Source organism: Podarcis tiliguerta (assembly GCF_965153285.1).
Source record: "Podarcis tiliguerta genome assembly, chromosome: 17".
NCBI lineage: Eukaryota > Metazoa > Chordata > Lepidosauria > Squamata > Lacertidae > Podarcis > Podarcis tiliguerta.
This window is the reverse complement of record NC_139550.1, coordinates 8,623,678-8,648,502: the sequence shown is the minus strand read 5'-3', so window position 1 is coordinate 8,648,502 and position 24,825 is coordinate 8,623,678. Positions and strand designations below refer to the sequence as shown.

At 45.9% G+C, this 24,825-nt stretch overlaps 1 protein-coding gene across 1 annotated transcript; it reads left to right on the top strand.

Moving 5' to 3' along the window:
* Positions 1–4,237: 4,237 nt before the first annotated feature.
* On the top strand, positions 4,238–23,371 carry LOC310667492 (putative DBH-like monooxygenase protein 2; the record flags this gene model as incomplete). The annotated part of the gene is made up of 13 exons (XM_083420010.1): positions 4,238–4,519; positions 5,855–6,001; positions 6,934–7,095; positions 9,363–9,446; positions 10,230–10,397; positions 11,405–11,507; positions 13,516–13,682; positions 15,643–15,734; positions 17,655–17,751; positions 17,864–17,923; positions 19,786–19,916; positions 21,053–21,167; positions 22,326–23,371. 13 exons carry the CDS (start codon positions 4,238–4,240, stop codon positions 22,566–22,568), a joined length of 1,851 nt encoding a protein of 616 aa, XP_083276136.1. The 3' UTR covers positions 22,569–23,371.
* Positions 23,372–24,825: the final 1,454 nt, after the last annotated feature.

Genomic DNA, 24,825 nt, shown 5'->3' with positions numbered 1-24,825 from the left:
CCATAGCTTTTACTATACAGACCTTTGTTGGCAAGGCGATGTCTCTACTTTTTAAGATGCTGTCTAGGTTTGTCATTGCTTTTCTCCCAAGAAGCAGGTGTCTTTTAATTTCGTGGCTGCTGTCACCATCTGCAGTGATCATGGAGCCCAAGAAAGTAAAATCTCTCACTGCCTCCATTTCCTCCCCTTCTATTTGCCAGGAGGTGATGGGCCCAGTGACCATGATCTTTGTTTTTTTGATGTTGAGCTTCAGACCATATTTTGTGGTCTCCTCTTTCATCCACGCCTTTCTTTTAATACAGAATAAAGCACCAGAATTGATCACTCTGGTGTTTTTGACATCCTTCTTTGGGATCCCTGCACCAAACCACTCCCACAAGCCCTTCTTTGGGCCTGCGGTCCAGAACAAGCCCACAACCCACTCACCCAGGCTTTGCAACCCACAGGGAAAAGCTGGGTTTTAGGCCCACTATCTGAGCAGCTCATTCATTCTGAAGAGTGCAGCACCTCCTAGTGGACAAACACACCTTCAGCCACCAGCTGGCATCTTTCCCAGAGCAAAGGTTTATCAAGTCTGCAAAATGCCTCCTCGTTTTAATTGCAGGTTGTGCATTTTTCCTATCTAGCAACTAGGGATGGAGGATAAATAAAATTCAATGCACATTTAAAGTGGAAACTTATCAAAATCACACTTTTTAAAGGGGGGAGCTCTGAAATGCAGCTATCATTATCAAAATTTGCACTTACCTGAATTTTGCAATGCCACTCCCCAACTAAACATTTACAAAAATGCATATAGTGTGGGGCGTGCATAAAAATGAATGTATTAGGAGAAATAACTAACAAAAATGCATTGTAGTCGCTTGCCAAAATGTGGACACTCGTCAAAAACTTCATATAAGAATGTATTTATTTGGAGACATTCGTGCGAAAATGCTGATGAATTTTCATGAGGACTTTTTATGTAAATACCAATATTAGGGAACTGAACTTAAGGTTGGAAAAAAGAAAGACTGAGAGAACTGAAAGGGGCAGGCCATTCCATCACCAGTAGCAACAATGCTTTCTCTCTACGCCCCACCCCTCCTTTATTTATTTATTTATTTATTTGCTTGCTTGCTTGCTTGCTTGCTTGCTTGCTTGCTTGCTTGCTCACTGCCTTATGTAAACTGCTTGGGTTTCTATGTATTAAGCAGTGTATACATAGTATTAATGAATAAGTGCTACCTTGAGACTTTTCATTAATAATAATAATAATAACCCAGCCACTCTGGGCGGCTTGCAAAACAATATTAAAATACAATAATGCCTCAAACATTAAAAGCTTCCCTAAACAGGGCTGCCTTCAGATGTCGTCTAAAAGTCTGGTAGTTGTTGTTCTCTTTGATGGGAGGGCGGGTGCCACTACCGAGAAGGCCCTCTGCCTGGTTCCCTGTAACTTGGCTTCTCGCAGGGAGGGAACCGCCAGAAGGCCCTCGGCGCTGGACCTTAGTGTCCGGGCAGAATGATGGGGTGGAGACACTCCTTCAGATATACTGGACCGAGGCCATTTAGGGCTTTAAAGGTCAGCACCAACACTTTGAATTGTGCTCAGAAATGTACTGGGAGTCAATGTAGGTCTTTCAAGACCGGTGTTATGTGGTCTGGGCGGCCACTCCCAGTCACCAGTCTAGCTGCCGCATTCTGGATTAGTTGCAGTTTCTGCGTCACCTTCAAAGGTAGCCCCACATAGAGAGCATTGCAGTAGTCCATGGTATTATGTTACTTATACCCCCCACTTTTCCTTCGAATTGCTCAGGGTGGTCAACAAGATCGGCTCCCCCCTGACAATTTATGTGATTTAAATTAATGTGATCCAAAAGTGCTTAATGCTGGTAGGACCCTGCCTTTGGGTTGTTAAAGTTACGTAAATGCCTGTACTGGACATCTGAATGAAATAGTCAATTCATTTTAGCTTCTGTTCTTTGAGATCCACCAGGGCAACAGGTATTTCAGGAGTGCCTAGGTTGTCTGACACCCCCCCCCCCGGGTTCTGTTCCATCCTTTCCTCTGCCTGCCCACCTCCCTCACTATCAGTTCCTGTCACTTTATTCCCTTACACAATGAACTGACTAAAGCAGCTGTCACTCACAACCACCGGCTCCTCCCCATCTGTGTCAGGGCACATGTTACTCTCCCCTTAACGACACAGATTCTCAATGCATCCATTGTCACCCAAGCAGACTTATATTTCGTTGTTTTTCTTCACTCTCCGTTCTGTGCCAGGTCTTAAGTCTTCTACAAGTGCCTTTTTTATTATTTATCTCCTTTAATACACCTTAATCCCTCCCTGTTGTCACATAGACATCTTCCTCTTCCTGAAGGCATCTCAAATGCCATTAAAACACCAGAATGGAGACAATGAGCCTTACTTAAGGATTCCCTTTCCAAGAACCATGTTATCCTTATCTCTTCTTAAGCCATTACTGCCTGTTATTCTTCAATATTCTCCCTTTCCAACATATCAAAAGCAGCCCCCAAATCAAATGCATGCTTTCCTCTGCGGAATAGCTTTTCTGCACCTGAATTGAGACAAAAGAATAATATGACCAAGAAGGAGAGAATTTGCTGAAGGTTCATGTGTGGTCAAGGAGTATTCCACCTGGTTGCTCAGTACATAGCAAACATTATTCCGCCTTCCATTCTTCTGGCCAATGCATACAAAGGCACTGGGATGAACTGGCAACTACTTGAACACATGGCACCATTTTTTCAAATCGAGTTCAGCTTGATATTGTATCACTATTACTTAATGAATTTCATATCTTCAAACATATTAGACTACTTGTATTTAGGAGTTTGCTTTTGGCTCTTTCTCACTCATTTATATTGGCTCCTCCACACTCATGCACATGCAACACACAGGTACACAGTACGTACCCTTAAGTTCGAACATGTCCACACGCCATAATATTATTTGGCTTTCCTTAGCCCCTCTGAAATAATGAGCAAAGGAAACTAACATCAAATGTGTTGGCGAAGCTTTCAACTTCACAAAAACAAGACAGAATGCCAAATCCACGGACTAGCGAAGTCCTTGCGGGTCTCTCATCTAAGTAAATAAAATCCGAGATGAATGATGTGAGCCAATTGAAATCCTTTCCTGAGACACAGATTAAGTGTCCTCTTTTCAGTTTTCTTCTTTTCCAGCAGATTAGTATGATCAGCCTATGATGGCTCAGTTAAGCATTAGGCAGTGAACAAGCACACATTCTGCATGATAGAGATTTGGGGGGGCCAGGGCTGAGGAGGGAGCTTTGATTGCATCATGTAATGAGATCCAATGAACAAAGAGAAGCACAGGCCATTCACTGCACCAAAGCAATTGGCTATCAAGGGCCAATTTTCCTATCAACTACTATTCAAATCCTGGAAGCTTTTTGCATCCATTGGTGGTGCTTCCTGTCCCACTCCCTTCAGCCAAAGGAAAGATAATTTTTCTCTAATTTATATTATAATTAATATGCATAATACATATATTAATATGTTGTTGTCTTGAGTAACTGTACTGACATATACAGTGGTACCTCGGGTTACAGATGCTTTAGGTTACATACTCCGCTAACCCAGAAATAGTACCTCGGGTTAAGAACTTTGCTTCAGGATGAGAACAGAAATCACGCAGCGGCAGCACGGTGGCAGCTGGAGGCCCCATTAGCTAAAGTGGTGCTTCAGGTTAAGAACAGTTTCAGGTTAAGAATGGACCTCCAGAACGAATTAAGTTCTTAACCCGAGGTACCGCTGTACTTCGTAGAGTGAAGATAAGCCATGAATAGAGCAGTTTCTATGTTTCCAATAGAAAACCTACAAAACAAAGAAAACAGGTATGTGGTCATGATCCTGGATAGCTCAGTTACCTTTGCAGTCACTAGAGCTTTACACAATCAAATACTTTCAGAAGGTGATTTATACGTTTTGCACAATGCCTGTGCAAGGAAAAACACATACACCCCACCTGCAAAAAGGGGGAAGGGGTAATAGCAGCAGCAACAAATATCCATTGGGAAGGGTGCCATTTCATTATGTAAAATGATGCACTTATCCCACCTTCTGAATCTGATACGGAGAGTAAAAGCCATTGCCCTTCCTCTCTGGCACTGGTCCCAGCAAGTCCCAGCTTTTCATATAAACCGGGTCTCCACAGTAGAAGGTGCTAGCTAGCTTGAGGGAGATCTCACTGAGAGAGAGAGGAGAAAGGATGAGCCACCCATGTATGAAAAGTCTGCTGTTCCTCTTGTCCACCTTGTGCCTCTGCTCCAGCCATTCCTCAGTTCCTCCACTGCGTTTCTCGGCGTTCCTCGACCCCACACACCAGATCTACCTGCGGTGGGACCATGAAGACAGTAGCAGCTTGATGACTTTTGAGCTGGAAGCCAAGACAACGGGATGGGTGGCTTTTGGCTTCACTGTTCACGGAGAGATGACCAGGGCAGACTTTGTGATTGGCGGGGTTCTTCCCGATGGCAACGTCTATTTCTCAGTAAGATGAAAATAATATGAGCTGTCGCTTCCTCTTTGCGAGGGGTTTGTATCTGCAAATACCGGGGCAGGGAGAGGGAGGCTGCTTTCATTGTGAAGGAAGTTACAAATGGATCTAGAGGTGATGATTTCACGGGGCCAAGAGAACCTGTGCTTCCAGAGGTATTGTAGTCTCCGTTGTGTAGGCTCCCTAACATAACAGACCCATTGAACATCAGTTCAGCTTGCAGATGGGGCCACACTTTGCTGCCCAACTGAAGGTAAAGGGATGGTGTAGCACTAGAAAATGGAGTGCCCAACAAAAATACAGGAAAAGCAGCAGCAGCAGCAACAACAACAATCATTATAAGCTTCCCAAAACAGTGCTGCCTTCAGATGTCTACGAAAAATCATATAGGTGTTTTAACTCTTTGACATTGGCTGAAAGGACATTCCACAGGGTGGGTATGACTGCCGAGAAGACCCTCTGCCTTGTCCCCTGTAGTTTCACTTCTCGCAGTGAGGGAACTGCTAGAAGGCCCTCAGAGCTGGACCTCAGTGTCCGGGCTGAATGATTGGGGTGGAGACGCTCCTTCAGGGCTGAGGCCGTTTGGGGCTTTAAAGGTCAGCACCTGCGCTTGAAAACTGGCCCTGAATGTCTGAGCTGACTCCATTCAACAGCCTTGCGTTTGGGTAATACATATGTCCTATCTGTAGTGGCTTGTTTGTATTGCAGTAAAATGGTATACATACCTAGATGTTCCAGAGCATGGATATACAGATTGACTAGCTCTCGGAACAGGGAAGGTTGTCTGTACAGTGTTTCAGATGAGTTTGGTAGACATTTTTCTTACTTCCATAGCCTCCATATTTTACTCCTGGCCCAGCACCCTATGCATTGTCATAAAGTATTGATCTGAAAATGGCCTTTTTTCACTATTGCTGCTGCCCTTTCAAATGCGCCTTATTCTGCCATACATGAAGCATCATTAATTACTGCCTTCAGACAGGCATTCCTGGATTCCTGTTTTTAGCTCTGTTTTTACCATTGTTTTCCTGCATGTTTTGTCACTGCTCAGAATTTCTTAAAGTATTCTGTAGTTTAGAAATACTTTTAAAGAAGATACAGTAGGCCTCTCAGCTAGGGATGGCAACAAATTGTGCCCCAGAAGAAAAGATGAGATGGATTTGGAATTAGCATGGACATGCACATTAGTGGTCAAAGGCTACCCCCCCCCCCAAATGTGTTGCTGATGAGGAATTTGAATGCAGGTGTCCCCAGTTGAAATCCACCAGACCACACTGGCTCTTTTGACTTCCTGTGTTTCCAAAAGTTTGTTCTCCCTGTTTCACTCAGGACTGGCATGGTGTAGATGAAGAAACTGTCTTGGAGGACGAAAGCCAAGACTATGAGCTGCTGTCTTTGACCCAGGATGAGACAACCACAACCATGGCATTCCGGCGATATTTACGTACCTGCGATGAGCATGACCTGGACATCACGGTAACCAAAGCAGCCATATCCAGCTACAGTTCACATCGAAGTCCAGTGGGCTTTAGAGCGGATCGTGTCCTAGAACTTTTAAAAGTCTCGTTTGCTAAAATGCAAGAGGCTGAAGTGGGTGCTTTGCACTCCCAATAAAATCAGTGGCACTTAAAAAAACCACACAACTAAAATATTAATGCAACGGTACTTAGAGGAAAAGGTTTGTAACATGAGGTTCCTAGGTTGGGTGGGTCTCGGGGGGGGGGATGGAATGACACCACATCTTCCCCTCTCTGCCCCCCAGGCTGTTCTGGGGGGTGGAGAGGGAGGAGAGAAGCAGCAAGCCCTGTTGTGCAAGCAGCAGTCTTTTTGCAGCACTTCCACTGGTGGTGTTGGTTAGGCAAATCCCACCAGAAATATAGCAAATGAGAGGAATTTACTTTCTTTCTCTTCTTTTTTTAACATCTTTATTGAAAATGCAAAAAGTACATAATTATATGTGCACTACACATGGTGAAATGTAAATAAAAGAGAGAAAAAGAGAGAAACAGCACCTGTGGAAAAGGGAAAATAATGGGGGGAGGGAGGAAAACCCCAAAACTGTCTATTTTACAAAGTTGTTACTGTACTTCCCCAGATCTTAACCTATTACAGCATTTGTAAGAATGGATTCCAAATGCCATTGAATTTGTCCATGTCAAGTTTGTGTTTATAGGCAAGTTGTTCATATGTTGCGAGTTCGGATAAGTCTTCAATCCGATTGTAGAAGGGAGCTACATTTTTAATTTTGACAATTCATCAGTATCAGTCTTTTTGCCATGGTCAGGGCGGGGAGAGTCCACTCGGATTGTCCTTTTGTAAGGTTCCACATCTATTCTTTTAGTTGCCAGCTTACCTGCAACAATATGATAATGGGGGGAAGATTTTTCTTTTAACTTTTCCCTGCACAGAGTGACACACTACGACTGATTACTGGCTATGGTGCGGATGACACAATTGACTTCTTCAAAGGGAGAATAATCCACAAATCTCTTTTCTTGATGCTGCTGTCAACTGAAGATGAATTGCACTCACCCAGTGTCTACAAGGTGTATGACCTGAAGCTCAACGATGTGAGTAGTACCTCCCTAGCTGCCTTACAGCAAAGTGCATGGATCTTGTTAGATATTTCCATTCAGCATCAAAAAGTCTCAGTGTTTCCCATTAAGACAGATTTCATTCATTTATTCAAACTAGTGATCGTGTGATTGACACGGGCGTATATTTTTCACTGTTTGCTTTTCAGCGTACGTATTATTGCAGCTTGAAGTAAAAATACAAATTTGCAAATCACTTAGACAAACAATAATATTGTATTGCAAATAAATATATTGACACTGGTTTCTTCCACGCTATTAAACTCATTTTAACCATTTCAGAAGAGTGGCTGATTGTACCCAACAAAGCTCCTTCCTTCACTGTTCAAATCACCCTCTGCAACATTTTTTCTTTCTTTCCTCGCGCTGTTCCTTTTTGCTTAAATCAAGGGAAATTCAGTTGCTCAACTTTAAGAGAGTTCGGCACTCATCTTCCCCTAGAGCCTTCTTAGCACTAAATGTTGTCCAACAACATTAAACCTATTTGCAAAACTTTTCAAAAAAATTAAACTGATGAGTAAGCTTTTTCTGTAGCAGCAATTTCCCCAAAGCATTTCTGGCACGGTAACATTTTTAACCTAATGTCTGAGTTAGAAAACCTCCTGGTTTTATAGTGGGACAGTTTCTGAGGATGTGCTGCTAAACCTTAACACTAAGCATACAGAAAACAGAACACCAGAACAGAGAGAGAGAAAGAGAAAAGAAGAACAATCTGTTGAATGGTCACTGTAAAATGTGAAGGTTCATTATTGTTTCACAAGTTGTGTATGTCTTTAAGGGCCAGGGCCAATAACGAGACCCAGTCTTGCAGCTGTGAAACATAGCAGGTGCTGATAGGTTGTGTTAATCAAGCTGTGTCAGCCTTTGGGCATAGTATATAAGGAGCAGCACCTAGCTCTCTCATTCCCCTGGGGGATGGGTTGGTGGTTGGGTCATGCTTTGTTGTTGTTATCTTTAGTGTAAAAGGAGATTTTGTTATTAAAACCTTGTTAAAGTTATTTTTGAGTTCCTTGTTATGCATGGTCTCCCCAGCAAGCTCTTTGCAGCGCTACTAAACTGCAAATAGCCAACACAATATCCATCCAGCAGATTTTCCCAGACATATAGCAGCCCTATCGCATCTGAGTTTTACAACCATTGACTACAACCCAATGTATTTAACAATTCTGGTGGGTGGGGAGACTGATCTACCACTGACCCAGAAGATGAGCATTGTTGCATCCTGCTAGTGCAGTGGATTCAAGAACACAGTGGTACCTCAGGTTACAGACGCTTCAGGTTACAGACTCCGCTAACCCAGAAATAGTACCTCAGGTTAAGAACTTTACTTCAGGATGAGAACAGAAATCACACGGTGGCGTGGCAGCAGCGGGAGGCCCCACTAGCTAAAGTGGTGCTTCAGGTTAAGAACAGTTTCAGGTTAAGAACGGACCTCCAGAACAAATCAAGTTCTTAACCCGAGGTACCACTATAGTCATTTGCTCAAAGGAAATCAAGTATTCTCATGATCAAACTCTTAATGGCAGGATACCATAGTAGGATGTCAGCGTCAAACTTGAGCTTCCTTTTTAATTTAAAAACTGGTGTACTCATGTACCTGAGCATTATGGATATGCGAGAACTCGTCTCTCTGTGTTGAACAATATTGCTACCCTCCTGTCCAGTATGGTGGTCCTCGCTTTTCTTTAAAAAGGTTGACACCAAGCGGTCCACAACCTGCCATCCCTTCAGTCGCAACCTCCAATCTGCTGCCCAAGACAAATTGAATTATCTTACCTCATGTTAAGGGACGCGGGTGGCGCTGTGGGTTAAACCACAGAGCCTAGGACTTGCCGATCAGAAGGTCGGCGGTTCGAATCCCCGTGACAGAGTGAGCTCCCGTTGCTCGGTCCCAGCTCCTGCCAACCTAGCAGTTCGAAAGCACGTCAAAGTGCAAGTAGATAAATAGGTACCGCTCCGGCGGGAAGGTAAACGGCGTTTCCGTGAGCTGCTCTGGTTCGCCAGAAGCAGCTTAGTCGTGCTGGCCACGTGACCTGGAAGCTGTACGCCGGCTCCCTCGGTCAATAAAGCGAGATGAGCGCCGCAACCCCAGAATCGGTCACGACTGGACCTAATGGTCAGGGGTCCCTTTACCTTTACCTTTACCTCATGTTAGGGCCAGCTTCCGCTTTTTTATTGTCACAGGAAATTCCAGGAGCTGGCAACCCTACAACGCTCAGCGTTGTTTTGACTTTGTTTTGCAGTTCCCTATCCCAGAGGATGATACCACCTACGCCTGCACTTTCATACCGTTGCCAATAGTCAAGGAAAAACATCACATCTACAAGGTAACTGTGGGAAAGAAGCATAGAAAGGTTTCAGCCAAAGACCTCACTGTAAGCCATTTTTTAGGAGGAGAAAATGATGGGTTTGGGTGATGGTGGAGGGGGTGTCACATCAACACTGACAAACAATGCACTCCATCCAATGAAGGGGGGAGGAATTTAAATTTGCTTGAAAATTCCCCCAGGGACCACTCAATAAACTTTTGCTGTTGTTTGATAACTCCAATGCACATACATAATTCATATTTTATTAACATTTCTTCTTCTTCAGCACTGGGATCACAGACCCCCACCCCCTGCCCACCAGTGCCCCTGTTTTCCAGGGACAGTCCTGGATTAAAAAGGTAAAAGGTGGCGCTGTGGTCTAAACCACTGAGCCTCTTGGGCTTGCCGATCAGAAGGCCGGCGGTTCAAATCCCCGTGACGGAGTGAGCTCCCGTTGCTCTGCCCCAGCTCCTGCCAACCTAGCGGTTTGAAAGCACACTAGTGCAAGTAGATAAACAGGTACCGCTGCGGCAGGAAGGTAAATGGTTTTTCTGTGCGCTCTGGTTTCTGTCACAATGTTCCATTGAACCAGAAGGGGTTTAGTCATGCTGGCCACATGACCCGGAAAGCTGTCTGTGGGCAAATGCTGGCTTCTTCGGCCTGAAAGCGAGATGAGCGCCACAACCCCATAGTCACCTTTACCTTTACCTTTACCTTTTACCTTTTACCCTGGATTTACAGAAACGATCCCGGTTAATGAAGTAGTCACTGTTTTTCCATCGTTCTTTCCTCTGTCTACAGTTTGAGGCCATGATCACACCTCGAAACGAAACCATGGTGCACCACATCCTAGTTTATGCGTGCGGCAATGCCAGTGTGCTGCCGACTGGGGTCAGCGACTGCTACGGGGCTGATCCCGATTTTGCCCTGTGCTCCCAGATTGTCGTGGGCTGGGCTGTAGGAGGAGGGGTGAGTATGTGGGAACTTCGCAGGCCATGAGAACTGCTTTTTCACCTGTGGTCAAACTATTGCAGTGAAGTTCAAAACTGATCTTTGAGAGAGTTTTGGTGCTGTGGTTTTTTTTAACCGGGTTCCAAGGTTTCACTGTTTCTGAGTTCATTTTCCCAGGGCTAAATTCTCCTGAGCATGTGCCACTGAAGTGAATGGGAAGCTCAGCAAAGGTGTCTGGTCCAATCTAGATAATGGGCCGGGGTTTGTAGCTTTCTGAATAAAGGGCCTTCCTAAAAACTTTCAGCTCCCTTAACAAGCTACCATTCACTGGTGCCAAACGACTGTTTTAAATATTTGGTCTAGAAGATGGGATCGCTATTGATCCCTGCCAGAGGTTTTACGGCCTTATGTGTCTACCCAACAGTAAGTCCCATTGAATTAAATGAGACTTACAGACCCTCCAAGTATCCCTATTTTCAAGGGACAGTCCTGGATTTATAGAAGCCTTCCCGGTTTCTGATCTGATTCCAGAATGTCCCACTTTTCCTTAGGGACCTATCTTCATCAGAGAAGCGTTGGAGGGTATGGAGTTATGTGACCCCCCCCCCCAAGCCAAGGGGATAAGTAACCTTTAGAAGACATATGAAGGCAGTCCTGTATAGGGAAGGTCCCCCCCCCCAAGGTTAAATTGATGTTTAATGTTTTATTATGTTTATATATATATTGGAAGCCATCCAAAGTGGCTGGGGCAACCCAGTCAGATGGATGAGGTATTATTATTGTTACTGTTATTTTGTTATTATTATTAAGGGTAGTAGTAAATAGGACGCCCCTATTTTCTTTGGAGAAATGTTGGAGGGTATGGACTTACTCACAGGTAAATGGGTTTAGGACTGCTGCCTCACTGAATTTGTAATATAACTGACTTCTGTGCAAAAAGCTCAGAAGCCAAGAGAACAGGGGACGCAACAGTCAACTGATCATTTTTTAATAGCTATCTTTCTTCTCCCCCACCAACCAACTAGAGCTACATGTTCCCAGATGAAACTGGAATCTCCTTAGGTACACCAATGGATCCCCAGTGGATCCGGTTAGAAGTCCACTACAGCAATTTTAATGGAATTCCAGGTGAGTAAAGCACACATATTGATTGCGTAAGAGGAAGGTGATGTGTTGATGAGGGGCAGGGAACACGGCCAGAGCATGGGGAGAGAAATTGGTCATGCTTTACTGGGGGGGGGGGACTAAGGGACTACAGCATAGGCTTCCGGCCTATTTCCAGGAGGGGGGGAGATTGAGGCTAAATTGTAGGTGATGCTTGAGGATGTTTATGAAATTTATCTGAGGATCTCAGGGGTGGGAGAACTTGTACTGAAAGCTCCAGGAGTTGTAGTATGACAGATGTGCGCCTCTCTCAAGAACTACGTGTCTCAGGGTTCCTTAATTCCTGCTGATGTTTCCTTTGCAGAGGAAAGGAGAGCCAGAGTATGGCAGCCCTAGACATATAAAGAGTGATGGACACAGGAGGGCCAGCTTCTGCATTTGGAGGCCGTGTGTGTGTGTGTGTGTGTGTGTGTGTTACTGGATTAGAAGTGTCTGTGAAGAAATGTTAGGGCAGCTGCTATTGAGCACCAGGAGACCTGGACAATGGGAGTTTATGGTCAGCAGAAGCACTGATACAGTCGTACCTTGGATCCCAAACGCCCTGGAACTCGGACGTTTTGGCTCCCAAATGCCGCAAACCTCGAAGTGATTGTTCCGGTTTGAGAACGTTCTTTTGGACCCTGAACGTCCGACAGGGCTTCTGCGGCTTCTGAATGGCTGTAGGAGCTTCTTGCAGCCAATCAGAAGCTGCAACTTGGTTTTTGAACGTTTTGGAAGTTGAACTGATTCCGTTCGACTTCCAAGATACAACTGTACTTGGGAAATGCTTCTGGAGTTGGCGCTTCTATAAATATTCATATTTCTTCATGTCCTTTAGTAAATATTTATCACTATGAGGAACTTAGCAGGATAGTGGTGAGGTAGGCCCCATGTGTCATACTGGTAAGACTTGAGGGTCCATCATCGCCAGCAATGTTTACCAGCTAGATGCCTCTGGAAGTTTGCAAGTAGGACATTAAGTTGATGTCCTGTTTGTCTGTTTGTTGTCCTTGTTGAATGTACAAGTAAGGTAAAGGTAAAGGGACCCCTGACCATTATGTCCAGTCGTGGCCAACTCTGGGGTTGCGGCACTCATCTCGCTTTATTGGCCAAGGGAGCCGGCATACAGCTTCTGGGTCATGTGGCCAGCATGACTAAGCCACTTCTGGTGAACCAGAGCGGTGCACGGAAACGCCGTTTACCTTCCCGCCGGAGCGGTACCTATTTATCTACTTGCACTTTGACATGCTTTCGAACTGCTAGGTTGGCAGGAGCAGGGACCGAGCAACGGGAGCTCACTCTGTCACGGGGATTCAAACCGCCGACCTTCTGATTGGCAAGTCCTAGGCTCTGTGGTTTAACCCACAGCGCCACCCGCGTCCCTTTTGAATGTACAAGTAGATGTATACTATCTTGATTATCGGAAGCCCCCAAAATTTTCACTCATGTGGTAAAGTGAAAGCACAAGAAGAAAGATTCCACCTAAACATTAGGAAGAACTTCCTGACAGTAAGAGCTGTTCGACAGTGGAATTTTCTGCCAAGGAGTGTGGTGGAGTCTCCTTCTTTGGAGGTCTTTAAGCAGAGGCTTGACAACCATATGTCAGGAGTGCTCTGATGGTGTTTCCTGCTTGGCAGGGGGTTGGACTCGATGGCCCTTGTGGTCTCTTCCAACTCTATGATTCTATGAAAGTGGCTTCTCACCACGGGCTTATCCCCTCTTCTGTTTGCCCCACTGCTTTCCCCTGGGAAAACCAGTGGTTTAGCACTAAATCAGAGCAAACAGCAATTGAGTTCATCACAGAGCAGGATTTCTGGGGGAAGGCAGCAGGGCAACAGCAAAACCGCTCAGACCCATGCCTAGAAAGCAGAAAACAGTTTGGACTCATGATTTTCTAGGCATGGAACAAGGTGAAGTGTGAACAAACCCTATTTTCAGTTGCACGTAAACTTATACAGAACCAGTTGCTCAGCTGAGGGCTTTCTTTCCTAAGGCTTGATTGACAACTCGGGGATACGACTCTATTATACTACGGAGCTGCGTCCTTATGACATGGGGGTTCTGCAGACAGGATTCTTCACATTTCCAATCCATTTTCTCCCCCCTGGAGCCAAGTCCTTCATGTCCTACGGTGTCTGCAATACCAGCCAGTTTGATGATGTAAGTTCCGGAGTATTCCACAGGCCTTCCCCCGCCCCGGTTCAGTAACGAATGCTAGCACTGAGCGTTGATACTTCATATTCAGGCTACTATTTCAAAGACATGCTCTTTTTGTGTTCTATATAAAAGCTCTACAAAGAGCAGCTCAGGGTTAAGGTCAGACTCCCCGTTCCATGGGAAACACATGCACATTTCCCCAGCAGAAAGCAGCCATGGGGGCTAACAGGCTGAGCAGGGGAACTGCAGGGAATGGGGCTGCCCTAGCAGTAGGGATGGAGACAGCACTCAGCCTCCAGCTGTGAAAATGCCTTGCAGTGGCAACTGCAGGCGAGAAGTGCTTGTTCCTCAATGTGGAGAGAAATTGATGCTAGGCCAAATTATTGAGCTTTTTTGTGTGGGGTTGCCAGTGTTGTTCTCCAGGCCTTGCTCCTGCATTGTTTATGTAGCCTGCCTAACTCACGAGAATTAAACGGGTGGCACTTTCCTTGAAACGGAGATCGATGAAAATTTTATCTGCTAAATTCCTGCATGGCTGACTGTTAAAAGCAGGGTCTGCTTTTATTTTAAGAGAGGGAGGGAGAGAGAGAGAGAGAGAGAGAGAGAGAGAGAGAGAGAATCTCAATGTTTATGTGGCAAGGTGAAGCCCTGGTGGCAGTTTGGACATGGCAAATAGCAGGCCGTGCATTGGCCCAAGAGCAGGTGATCACAGCTGGCTTCCATTAGACACCGTGAAGTGACCACCTCAGAGCGGGGGTGTTGAGGGTGGGGAACAGTGGCAACCATGCGGCTCTTCCACCTGAGCCCCCTAGCGGTACCCAGGAGTTTCTTGGCAGTTTGAGGAAAGAGCTGCTGCATGCATCACACGGCCTGACCTCCACTCCCTTAGCTACCCTTTGGTTCTCTGGTGCAGTACAGAACCTTATCCATTGTCGGTATTGAAATACGATTCAACTGCCAGTATCTGGCAGGGTGACAGGGATGGACGCCATCTTGTTCTTCACCTCAGGCAACCAGATGTCTTGGGTTGACCCTGTAGCTCAGAGGTTTTCAACCTTTTTGAGTCCACAGCTCCCTTAACCAACCAGTTTCTTTCTGCAGCACCCCTGTGGGGCTCAGGAGCCCAGCTATGGCACCCCTTGCCCGCAGAGCAGGCAGCCTCTCACCTTTTTTCAAGCACCCTCCCTTGTGGAGTGTTCCCTCAGCCTCCTCTCCCCTCTCCTTGGATGTCCTCCAGGAAGCTGCCGCTGCCACCCCTGGTCTATGAACTGCCCTACCTCAAAGAGAGATTCCTCCCAGAGGCACCGTTCGCCCATAGTCAAGGCTGCTGCAACAAACAAGCTTTTGGGAGGCAGAGACGCCAGAGGGCATCAGAGGAGGGAGGGAAGGAAAGAGGGGCATTCATGGCACCCCATAGTGCCACGGCACACTGGTAGAAAACCACTGTTGTAGCTAACGGGCAGCAAATTGCCACCGCGGCTGTTCTGGTGCTGAAATTTGGCTGCCAGAACATTCCATAGATGTCTGATGATTTCCTGAGATGTTTGCCAGGGCAAGTGTTCAAAGCATAGTGGCCAGATCAGCGACGGAGGAAGCCATTCTGGCGCCTGGGCGCTGTGCCCAGAGGCGGGGTGAGCTGCCCATAGGGGTGGGGCACATTGCAGGGCCTCCGGGGTCTGCCTGCCTCCTCCCACTCAGCCGCCCTACAGCTGGGGGGGGGGGGGAGGTAGAGGGCAGACCGTTTGGGCAGTGGGGAGCCTGCGCGCGCCCAAGCCACCCGTCTCTCTCAGGAGAGATGCATGGCTCAGGTGCGCTGCAGGCCCCGCGGTGAGTGCTGCCCGGCATTTTGTCCCCCCCTTCAGTGGTGACACCAAAGGTTGCCCATACCCCCCGGACCCCCTCTTCCTCCATCTCTGGGCCAGATGCCATTCATGGGCCTTTTCCTCCTGTTTTTGGATTGCAGATGAATGGGGTTCCGGTGCCTGATATGCATGTCTTTGGTTACTTGCTGCATACCCACTTGGCTGGGTTGGGAGTGAGAGGAGTCCAGTACCGGTAAGAAAAGCCAGTGTCTATGTGGGCCACACTAGTTTTTTGGTGTGGTTTTTTTACTTCTATTAATTTGTTTTTATTTTAAAAAAAATTGTTTATGATACAAAACAAACAAATAAGCAAGGAAAGGCACATATAAGCATCTCCACTTTCCATTCATAGCCTTTTTCACAGTTCATTTACATTCAGTGTGAGACATTATTGCCCTAGAGGCCTAGACATTGCAGGGAAAAGAGAGGGGAGGGAGAGAGGGAAGGATTTTAAATCTTTTTTAAAAAATATATATTTATTTGATTTTTCAACTTAAAATTTTACAGAGATATATCAATCATAAATCATAAAAACATGATTCCGAGGAGTCTCCTGGACTCCCCTATGTGGGTCCTATTATTAATCAGTTCCTCCCGCATCTTTTATGATAATCCAAACCCTTTACTTCTTCCATTATGTCCAGAATCAACCTGAAACTACAAGTGCTATTCCAATCCTACTGACGATTTTAACTGTTTACAGTGGTCTTTAAGATACATTATAAATTTTCCCCGTTCCCTATTAAAGTTTTGGTCTTCCTGATTTCTGACTCTTCTGGTCATTTTCGCCATTTCAGCATAGTCCATTAACGTCATCTGTCATTCTTCTCTGGTCGGGACTTTATTTTCTTTCCATCTCTGGGCCAGTAACATCCGTACAGCCGTGGTCGCATACATAAATAGTATTTTCTGCTCTTTGGGATTTCAGCACCTAGAATTCCTAAAAGGAAGGCTTCAGGCTTTTTAACAAAGGTTATTTTAAACATTTTTTTCAACTCATTATATATCATTTCCCAAAATCCTTTTACCACCTTACAATTCTACCACATACAATAAAAGGTGCCTTCTTTTTCCTTACATTCCCAGCATACATTTGAGCATGTTTTATACATTTTTGCTAATTTACTAGGAGCTAAATACCATCAGTACATCATTTTCATATGATTTTCTTTCAGCATATAGCGATCTTTTCATTCTTTTGCATAGTGGCGCATGGTTTTTGTGTCAGCGTCCCACAGGTAGCTCCTTTATTTATATAGTTCTTTGTTTTTGTTAGCATTGTGAGAGATTGCTGGGTCCGGTGCTTAATGACAAGCTGTGAAGCTGCCCCAATGACATAGGGAGAGTGGAGAGAGGGTACCTGGTTTTAAAAGCTCCACTGCGGCTATTTAATCCGCTTAGGTACAGTTCCAGTACTGGAGCTCAGTTGAGGGGGAAAGCACCTGAGCTGATTAGCTGGGGAGAGATCAGAAGAGTTCAGCACCCTGACTGAGGTATAGCATGGATCACTCCCAGTTTTCACATGAAAGCACCCCCATTATTCTGCAACAAGTGAAGGCCTGTGTACTCATGGTGTGTAATGGTAAAGGACCCCTGGACAGTTAAGTCCAGTCAAAGGCATTTGCCCACAGACAGCTTTCTGGGTCATGTAGCCAGCATGACTAAACCATTTCTGGCGCAACAGGACACCATGACAGAAACCAGAGCGCACGGAAACGCCGTTTACCTTCCCGCCGCAGTGGTACCGATTTATCTACTTGCACAGGCATGCTTTCAAACTTCTGGGTTGGCAGGAGCTGGGACAGAGCAACGGGCGCTCACCCTATTGCAGGGATTTGAACCACTGACCTGATGGGCAAGCCCAAGAGGCTCAGTGTGTAACAGGTGGGGGACAGGAACACAGACAGAAAACTCAGTTCACTGTTCATACTGAAGACTGAAACCCAACCAACAGATGTCATTTCACTTAGTAATATTAGCTCTTAGAAATGTTTGTCAGGAAGGCATTAGATCAGATCCTGGTTGCATCCCAGTTACAGTTTTCTCTCAACAGCATCTCAGGTTTGTTTGTCTCTCCTGTTTCTTTGTCTCCACACCCCCACCCCACTCCCAGGAATGGAGAGCAGCTGACTGTCATTTGTGAAGACAACAAGTACGATTTCAATCTCCAGGAGACCAGAGCCATGAAGGAGGAGGTCATTTTCAAATCAGTACGTCATCTCAGTGTTTCCCTTTGGACCACGGTTTGGTGGTAAGAAGCCACTTTCAGCAGCGACCCTCTGCTGCTATAGGTTTGACCCCGCGTCCTCTTGTGTTTTACAGGGAGATGAGTTCCTGGTGGAATGTCACTATCAAACCAAAGACCGGACAGGGCTGACCTTCGTAAGTCCGTGACTGAAAACCACCTAAGCCAGGGGCCAGCAAACTTTTTCAGCAGAGAGCCGGTCCACTGTCCGGCAGACCTTGTGGGGGCCAGACTATATTGGGGGGGGGGGAGAATGAACAAATTCCTATGCCTCACAAGTAACCCAGAGATGCATTTTAAATAGAAGCACACATTCTACTCATGTAAAAACACCAGGCAGGCCCCACAAATATTATAATAATAATAACAACAACAACAACAACAACAACAACAACCCAGAGATGCATTTTAAATAAAAGGACACATTCTACTCATGTCAAAACACACTGATTCCCAGACCGTTCGCGGCCTGGATTTAGAAGGCGATTGGGCCAGATCCGGCCCCCAGGCCTTAGTTTGCCTACCCATGACCTAAGCATTAGGGGGAAGGTGGTTTCAGGAGAGGGCAACTTTTGCTAAATCCAATCTTGCTGTCCCCAGAATATCCAAATATTTTAGTAACAGCTTGCAGGGCCACCTAAGGTTTCCGGGTGTGGTGGAAGGAGGGGAAAGCACAGGCCAGTATCAGGGGAGTTGGGGGGTGAGATATGGGGCAGAATGCGCAGAACAAGGCTGAGATGTGGATTTGTAACAAATCCCACAAATCCCTTACTGATTCCCACCTGCCAGGGAATTGACCCAGTTCCTACTCTACAAAAGCACAGGACTGTAGTGCCTGTCTCTGCTATTCTTCCTGCACAGCACTGTCCTGACTCTGGCTGTGCTGAGACCTGGAGCCAGCAAGAGCTGCTGTTGTGCTGCGGCCAAAACTGTTATGTACTGAAGTTCTCACGCTGGGCCAGCAGGGGGATACTGTAGATAGTTCAGGTCCACATATGCAAATAAGGGATCGAAAGTGACGTTCAGTGATTGGATAGTTACAGAAAGTTGTTACAGTTACGTTGTACCGGAGCTCTCTATAAGCAGGCTGACTGAACCCTTCAGTTCAGTTCTGTTCTGGCCTGTGAATAAACAAGAGCTGTTTGAAGAATCGCTGTGTTGTCTGATATGTTCACCCACAACTTAACAAAAACCCTCTCTCTCTCTTTTTACAATATTTTAATTGGTTTTTGCAGTTTACATTTGTCTTCAAATCATAATCATAATTATAATCATACACAAAGAATTCCCTGAATCATTGGACTTCGCTCTGCCCCTCCGTGGATTCCATTGACATTCCTTTTTCAACTGCATCTTATACGATTCTCCATTTTCTTAAAATTCCCTATTTCCCCATAGTTCTTGTTACATTACAAGTGTTGTTACAGTCCTGCCAAAGTTTTTAGTTGTTTACAATGTTCTCCAAGCTAACGTATAAATTTTCCCCATTCCCCCTTAGCAAAATTTCTATCTTCTTGATTTCTGATCTTCCCGGTCGTTTTTGCCATTTCGGTGTAATCCATCGTCTTCATCTCTGGCCGGCACTTTGTCTTCTTTCTATCTCTGGGCCAAAAGTATCCGCGCTGCTGTCGTCACGTGTGTAAATAGTCTTTCCTGCTCCTTTGTTATACAGTGGTACCTCGGGTTACATATGCTTCAGGTTACATACGCTTCAGGTTACAGACTCTGCTAACCCAGAAATAGTGCTTTAGGTTAAGAACTTTGCTCCAGGATGAGAACAGAAATTGTGCTCCGGCGGCGTGGCAGCGGCAGGAGGCCCCATTAGATAAAGTGGTGCTTCAGGTTAAGAACAGTTTCAGGTTAAGAACGGACCTCCAGAACGAATTAAGTACTTAACCCGAGGTACCACTGTATCTGCACCTAAAATTCCTAATAGAAAAGCTTCTGGTTTTTCAAAACTCTTGCATCTTAAATGAATTTGGCCTTTGTTTTCCCTCAGGGAGGACCAAGTACTCTGAACGAAATGTGTCTGGCTTTCCTCTTCTACTATCCTCGAAACAACATCTCCAGCTGCATGGGATACCCCGACATTCAACAGGTGGCCCATGAGCTGGGCCAAGAGGCAGAAGAGTGAGTGTTTCTGAGAAGGCACCTGAATGCCACGGCAGGACGCAGACAGCATCCGATCCGCAATCGTGTCACAGGGTGGAGGCAGGCAGACCGTTCTAAGGCAGCAGTTGCCAATCCACGTTTTTTTGTGGGGGCTAAACAGGCCTCCTTAAGTGGATTTTTTTTTGGGGGGGGGCGCGCGTGCAATCCAATCCATTTTGGCAGCGGTGTCCAAAAAGTAAAAAATAAATAGGGCACAGCCCCCCCCCCCCCCCGATAGGGATTTATGCTTGTTTTATTTATTGAATTTATATACCGCTCTATACTCAGGGCGGTTCACAGAAAAGATCACAGTATATAAAATCAAAATAAGAACAATAACCCAATAATACACACACACCCCAAAATAGCCACATTTTGAAAGGGTATAGGATGTCAATCAGGTCAACCTAAAGGTGCCTAAAGGTGTATAATGAAGGCGCCAGGCGAACTTCCCTGGGGAGAGCATTCCACAGGTAGGGAGCCACCACAGAGAAGGCCCCTTCTCGTGTTGCCACCCTCCTGACCTCTCAAGGAGGAGGCACACGAAGGAAGGCCTCAGAAGATGATCTCAGGGTTTGGGTAGGTTCATATGTAAAGAGGCAGTCCTTGAGGTATTGCGGTTCTGAGACGTTTAAGGCTTTATAGGTCAAAACCACCACTTTGAATTGGGCCCACCCTCATTCATCAGATCTATCATGTGATGGTGTGGGGAATGGGTGGTAATCGCCCTCATCAGCTGATCCACAGAGTTCGGGGTGGCTGGGTGTGACTGCCTTGGGAAGGCAACTGTGTAGATTATCCACACTCAATACAAGCCGGAGCCCCCTGGAGGGTTGCCTGGTGTAATTTGGGTCATTGTCAGGCCAAAAAAAGGTTAGCCACTCATCCCTGTTCTGAAGTGTGATGGAAGAAGTTTGAGCCACCCATTGGTTGCCTTCCCGGGTAGAGAATGTATGTTTAAAGCTCAAACCACATTCATCCTCCTTCGGAAGTCCCATACGTCTGCATCCTTCCACGGTCAGCCTCTCTTTCCATGCTGCCAACTTCCTATGGCACAGCCCCTGTGAAGCATTAATCTTCTTTTCCTGTGTTCCTCCTCAATTTCTCCCCTCCAGTGCAATGGAAGGAATGATGGCTATAAACCTGGTGGAATGGGACCAAGAGACCATCAAGAAAGCAGAGAAGGCTTGCAAGGAGGCCAATCAGATTGTGGTCATCAAAACAATTGATGTAAGCAAGGTTTTGGGAGCATTTTTTTTTGTATTTGGTGTTAACATCAGCTGGAAAAATCAGGAAGAGCATCCATAGTTTCTCTGGTTTCCTTGCAGTTCCTTCCTTTGGCCAGGGCTTGATGGTGGCAGCACAGGCTGACTCCTTGTCTTACACCCTTCTGCTTCTAGGACAGGTCCTGCTCTTGGTTCATTCAAGTCCCGAGTCTGACACCGACCCATAAGGAACAAATGACACATTATGTTGGTGAAGAAGCTGTGTCTTTAAGTGTGGGGTGAGGTGGGATTAAACAAAGGGCTAATGCAAGAGGGTTTGATCCAGATCAGGACCCTACACTGGGAGAAATAGAGGTGGTTTAACCAGTGGTCCCCTCACAACTGCAATTTCCACAGGGGGGAAAGCTCCTGATGAAGTAAATGAGAAGTTTTTCCAAGGCAAACTCCAGACACAGGCCCCGTGTAATATTTAGAACCACAGAGCCTAGGGCTTGCCGATCAGAAGGTTGGCAGTTCGAATCCCCGTGACGGGATGAGCTCCCGTTGCTCGGTCCCTGCTCCTGCCAACCTAGCAGTTTGAAAGCACGTCAAAGTGCAAGTAGATAAATAGGTACCACTCCGGTGGGAAGGTAAACGGCGTTTCCATGCGCTGCTCTGGTTCGCCAGAAGTGGCTTAGTCATGCTGGCCACATGACCCGGAAGCTGTACACCGGCTCCCTCGGCCTATAGAGCGAGATGAGCGCTGCAACCCCAGAGTCGTCTGTGACTAGACCTAACGGTCAGGGGTCCCTTTACCTTTTAAAGGCTTAAAGCTCCCCTACCCTCACACAAGAACGCAAATCAAAATATTTGGGGGGTGTCCAGCAGTGCATGAGTGGACTTCCACTCACACAGTGGGACTTGCCTTTCCTCTCTCACCCACCCATCCTCCCCAAATCTGCTCCATAGGGTGCCCCAACCCCCCCAAACTGATTTTTAGGGTGGGTGGGTGGCTGGGGGGTCCAAGAACCTCAGTGTTGTTCACTTGTTGCTACAACTGCACAGCCTTACCTGAAAGTACGGTATGTCTTATCTCTCCAAGGGAGAAGTAGTACCAACCTCACAACTACAGCAAAAAAATAGGTGTAGATCCTTAAAGTTTTCTTTATTTCTTGACCTCCAGGAGGTGGTGAGAAATGAGACTGGCTTTGTCCGAGACATTGTTGACCTTGAACCAGAGCCCTGCAAGGACATTTCCAGATCCCCGCCTGCACCTCCACTAGAAAGGAAAGCCAAGCACCAGGCGACTCCTCCCACGGTGACCTCCAAGGCTCTCAGCCCAACGGGCAACTTTCCTTTTGCTGGCCTGCTCTTCATCCCTCTGGCTTTCACTTGGCTTCTCGCCCCTTCTCAGAGCAGACTCTGAACGTCCGTTGCCAATGAGTAGTTACTGGCTGTCGTTCACGTGCTAAAGCTTCTCAAGCTGCTCTTACTCTAGTTCTTTTCTTCAATCTCAGTGGGCACCTGTCCCCGGACAATCCTTTGGTACTGTGTGAATGAAGTTCAAAGCAAGTCACTCAGGGCTGGAGAGAAACCCAAACAGGTTGCCTTGAATTTCAAGATGGCCAATTCTGGGTGCTGGTGGTGGTTGTTTTTAAATCACTTTGAATGCACACTAACCTGCTAACAGGAACAGCGCATACCTCCCCCTCTGTAGAGACAGACCCTCCAAGTCTCCCTATTTTCCCCTGGACAGTCCCGGATTTACAGAAGCCGTCCCATTTCTGACTTGATCCGCTTTTCCTTAGGATGTCTCTATTTTCACTGGAGAAACGTTGAAGGGTATGTAGAGATATAGCTGCTCCAATTCTCCAGATAAACCATGGGGCAAGGAAGGGAGAAGGAGAGTCCTGAATTTCCTGTAGCGCCCCTCCCCCCGAATTTTACAGCCTCTCCTCCCCTTGTGCTCAACCAAAGGAGAATACACTGAAGGTATTGCTGGAGAGGTTTACCTCTGTATTGTTTCCCATAGCAAGATGATAGCTTTTGCAAAAAACAAAACAAAAAAAAGGACTTATTTTTAATAAACCTTCCTAATAAGAATAATTATAATGGGTGATCCTAACCCTCGGCAAAGCAAAAAATAAAACCTTTACCTTTGAGAAGGGAATGGTGGTAACTACCAGGGCTTTTTTTCAGCCAGAGCTCATCAGAGCTCAGTTCTGGCACCTCTCAGATGGGTGCCATTGCCATTCTAAGAGAACGAGGGAGGTGTTCATGGTGAGTTCCGGCACCTTCTTTTCTGGAAAAATAGCTCTGGTAACTACGCGGGTGGCGCTGTGGGTTAAACCACAGAGCCTAGGACTTGCTGATCAGAAGGTCAGCGGTTCAAATCCCCGCAACGGGGTGAGCTCCCGTTGCTCGGTCCCTGCTCCTGCCAACCTAGGAGTTCGAAAGCACGTCAAAGTGCAAGTAGATAAATAGGTACCACTCCGGTGGGAATGTAAACTGCGTTTTCATGCGCTGCTCTGGTTTGCCAGAAGCGGCTTAGTCATGCTGGCCACATGACTCAGCCAATAAAGCGAGATGAGCGCCGCAACCCCAGAGTCGTCCACAACTGGACCTAATGGTCAGGGGTCCCTTTACCTTTTAACCACCAACAAAACAGGTTTGCTAGATATACGAGAGGCTTTCCCAACTTCTCAGTCACTGGAAATTATGGTTGTTGGCTCCAAGGAAGCATGGGATTTGAAGATTTCTCTACCTGTTGAATTGGGTGGAAGGAGGCAGAAAAAAACCCAATTATCTCATGCTGGCAGGCAGCGAATGATAGATGGAACACTGGAATTTCTTTCTTCTGGATCAGATGAGGAAACAAAGTACGGTATCTCACACTCCATATCTCAAACTCCCTGGCCCTCTTCATGGTGGCAAACCCCCAGTTATAGAACCCTCTCCTACTTCAGATTCAGTAGAGTCTCAGCACCTTCAGAAACACTGTAAGCATTCCAGGCTGGTCTTTGGGATCCAGCAGTAATTTATGAGAGGCTGAAAAAGCATCATTGAGATATGTACATGAAATCCTGATTTGTGCAAGTTATGCATCTAAATCAGGGCTTCCCACACTTTTGGTCTCCAGCTGTTTTTTGACTACAATTCCCATTATCCCTAGCTAGCGGGACCAGTGATCAGGGATGATGGGAATTGTAGTCCCAAAAAAACAGCTGGAGACCCAAGTGTGGGAAACCCTGATCTAAATACACACTTTCAATTCGCATTGAAATGAAAGACTTTGAAAACTGAACACAGATTGTTTGGGTGATTTGGAATAGAAAGCATATGGGTTTTTTCTTTTAAAAATTATAATTATTATTTTGCAGTTTGATTGGAAGTAATCTATTTATTCTTAAATTGCCATTGGAATCATTTTCATTTCTGATTTATTTGCTTAATTAAAAAAAAACCAATCGCATTCTAAGGTTAAATGAGACAATAATAGCTAAAATACCTGATTGAAAGCATTTGCCCTGAAATTTTGTGTTTGAAAAAAATTGTTCCCTGCTCCATGGACTTACATCTTGTAATCTTCGCTACTTAAGCATTTCTTAAAATTCATGTCAGTTACTATTCCGGCCGGTGCCTACACAATCAATATGTTCTAATCACTGTCTACTTTGTAGATA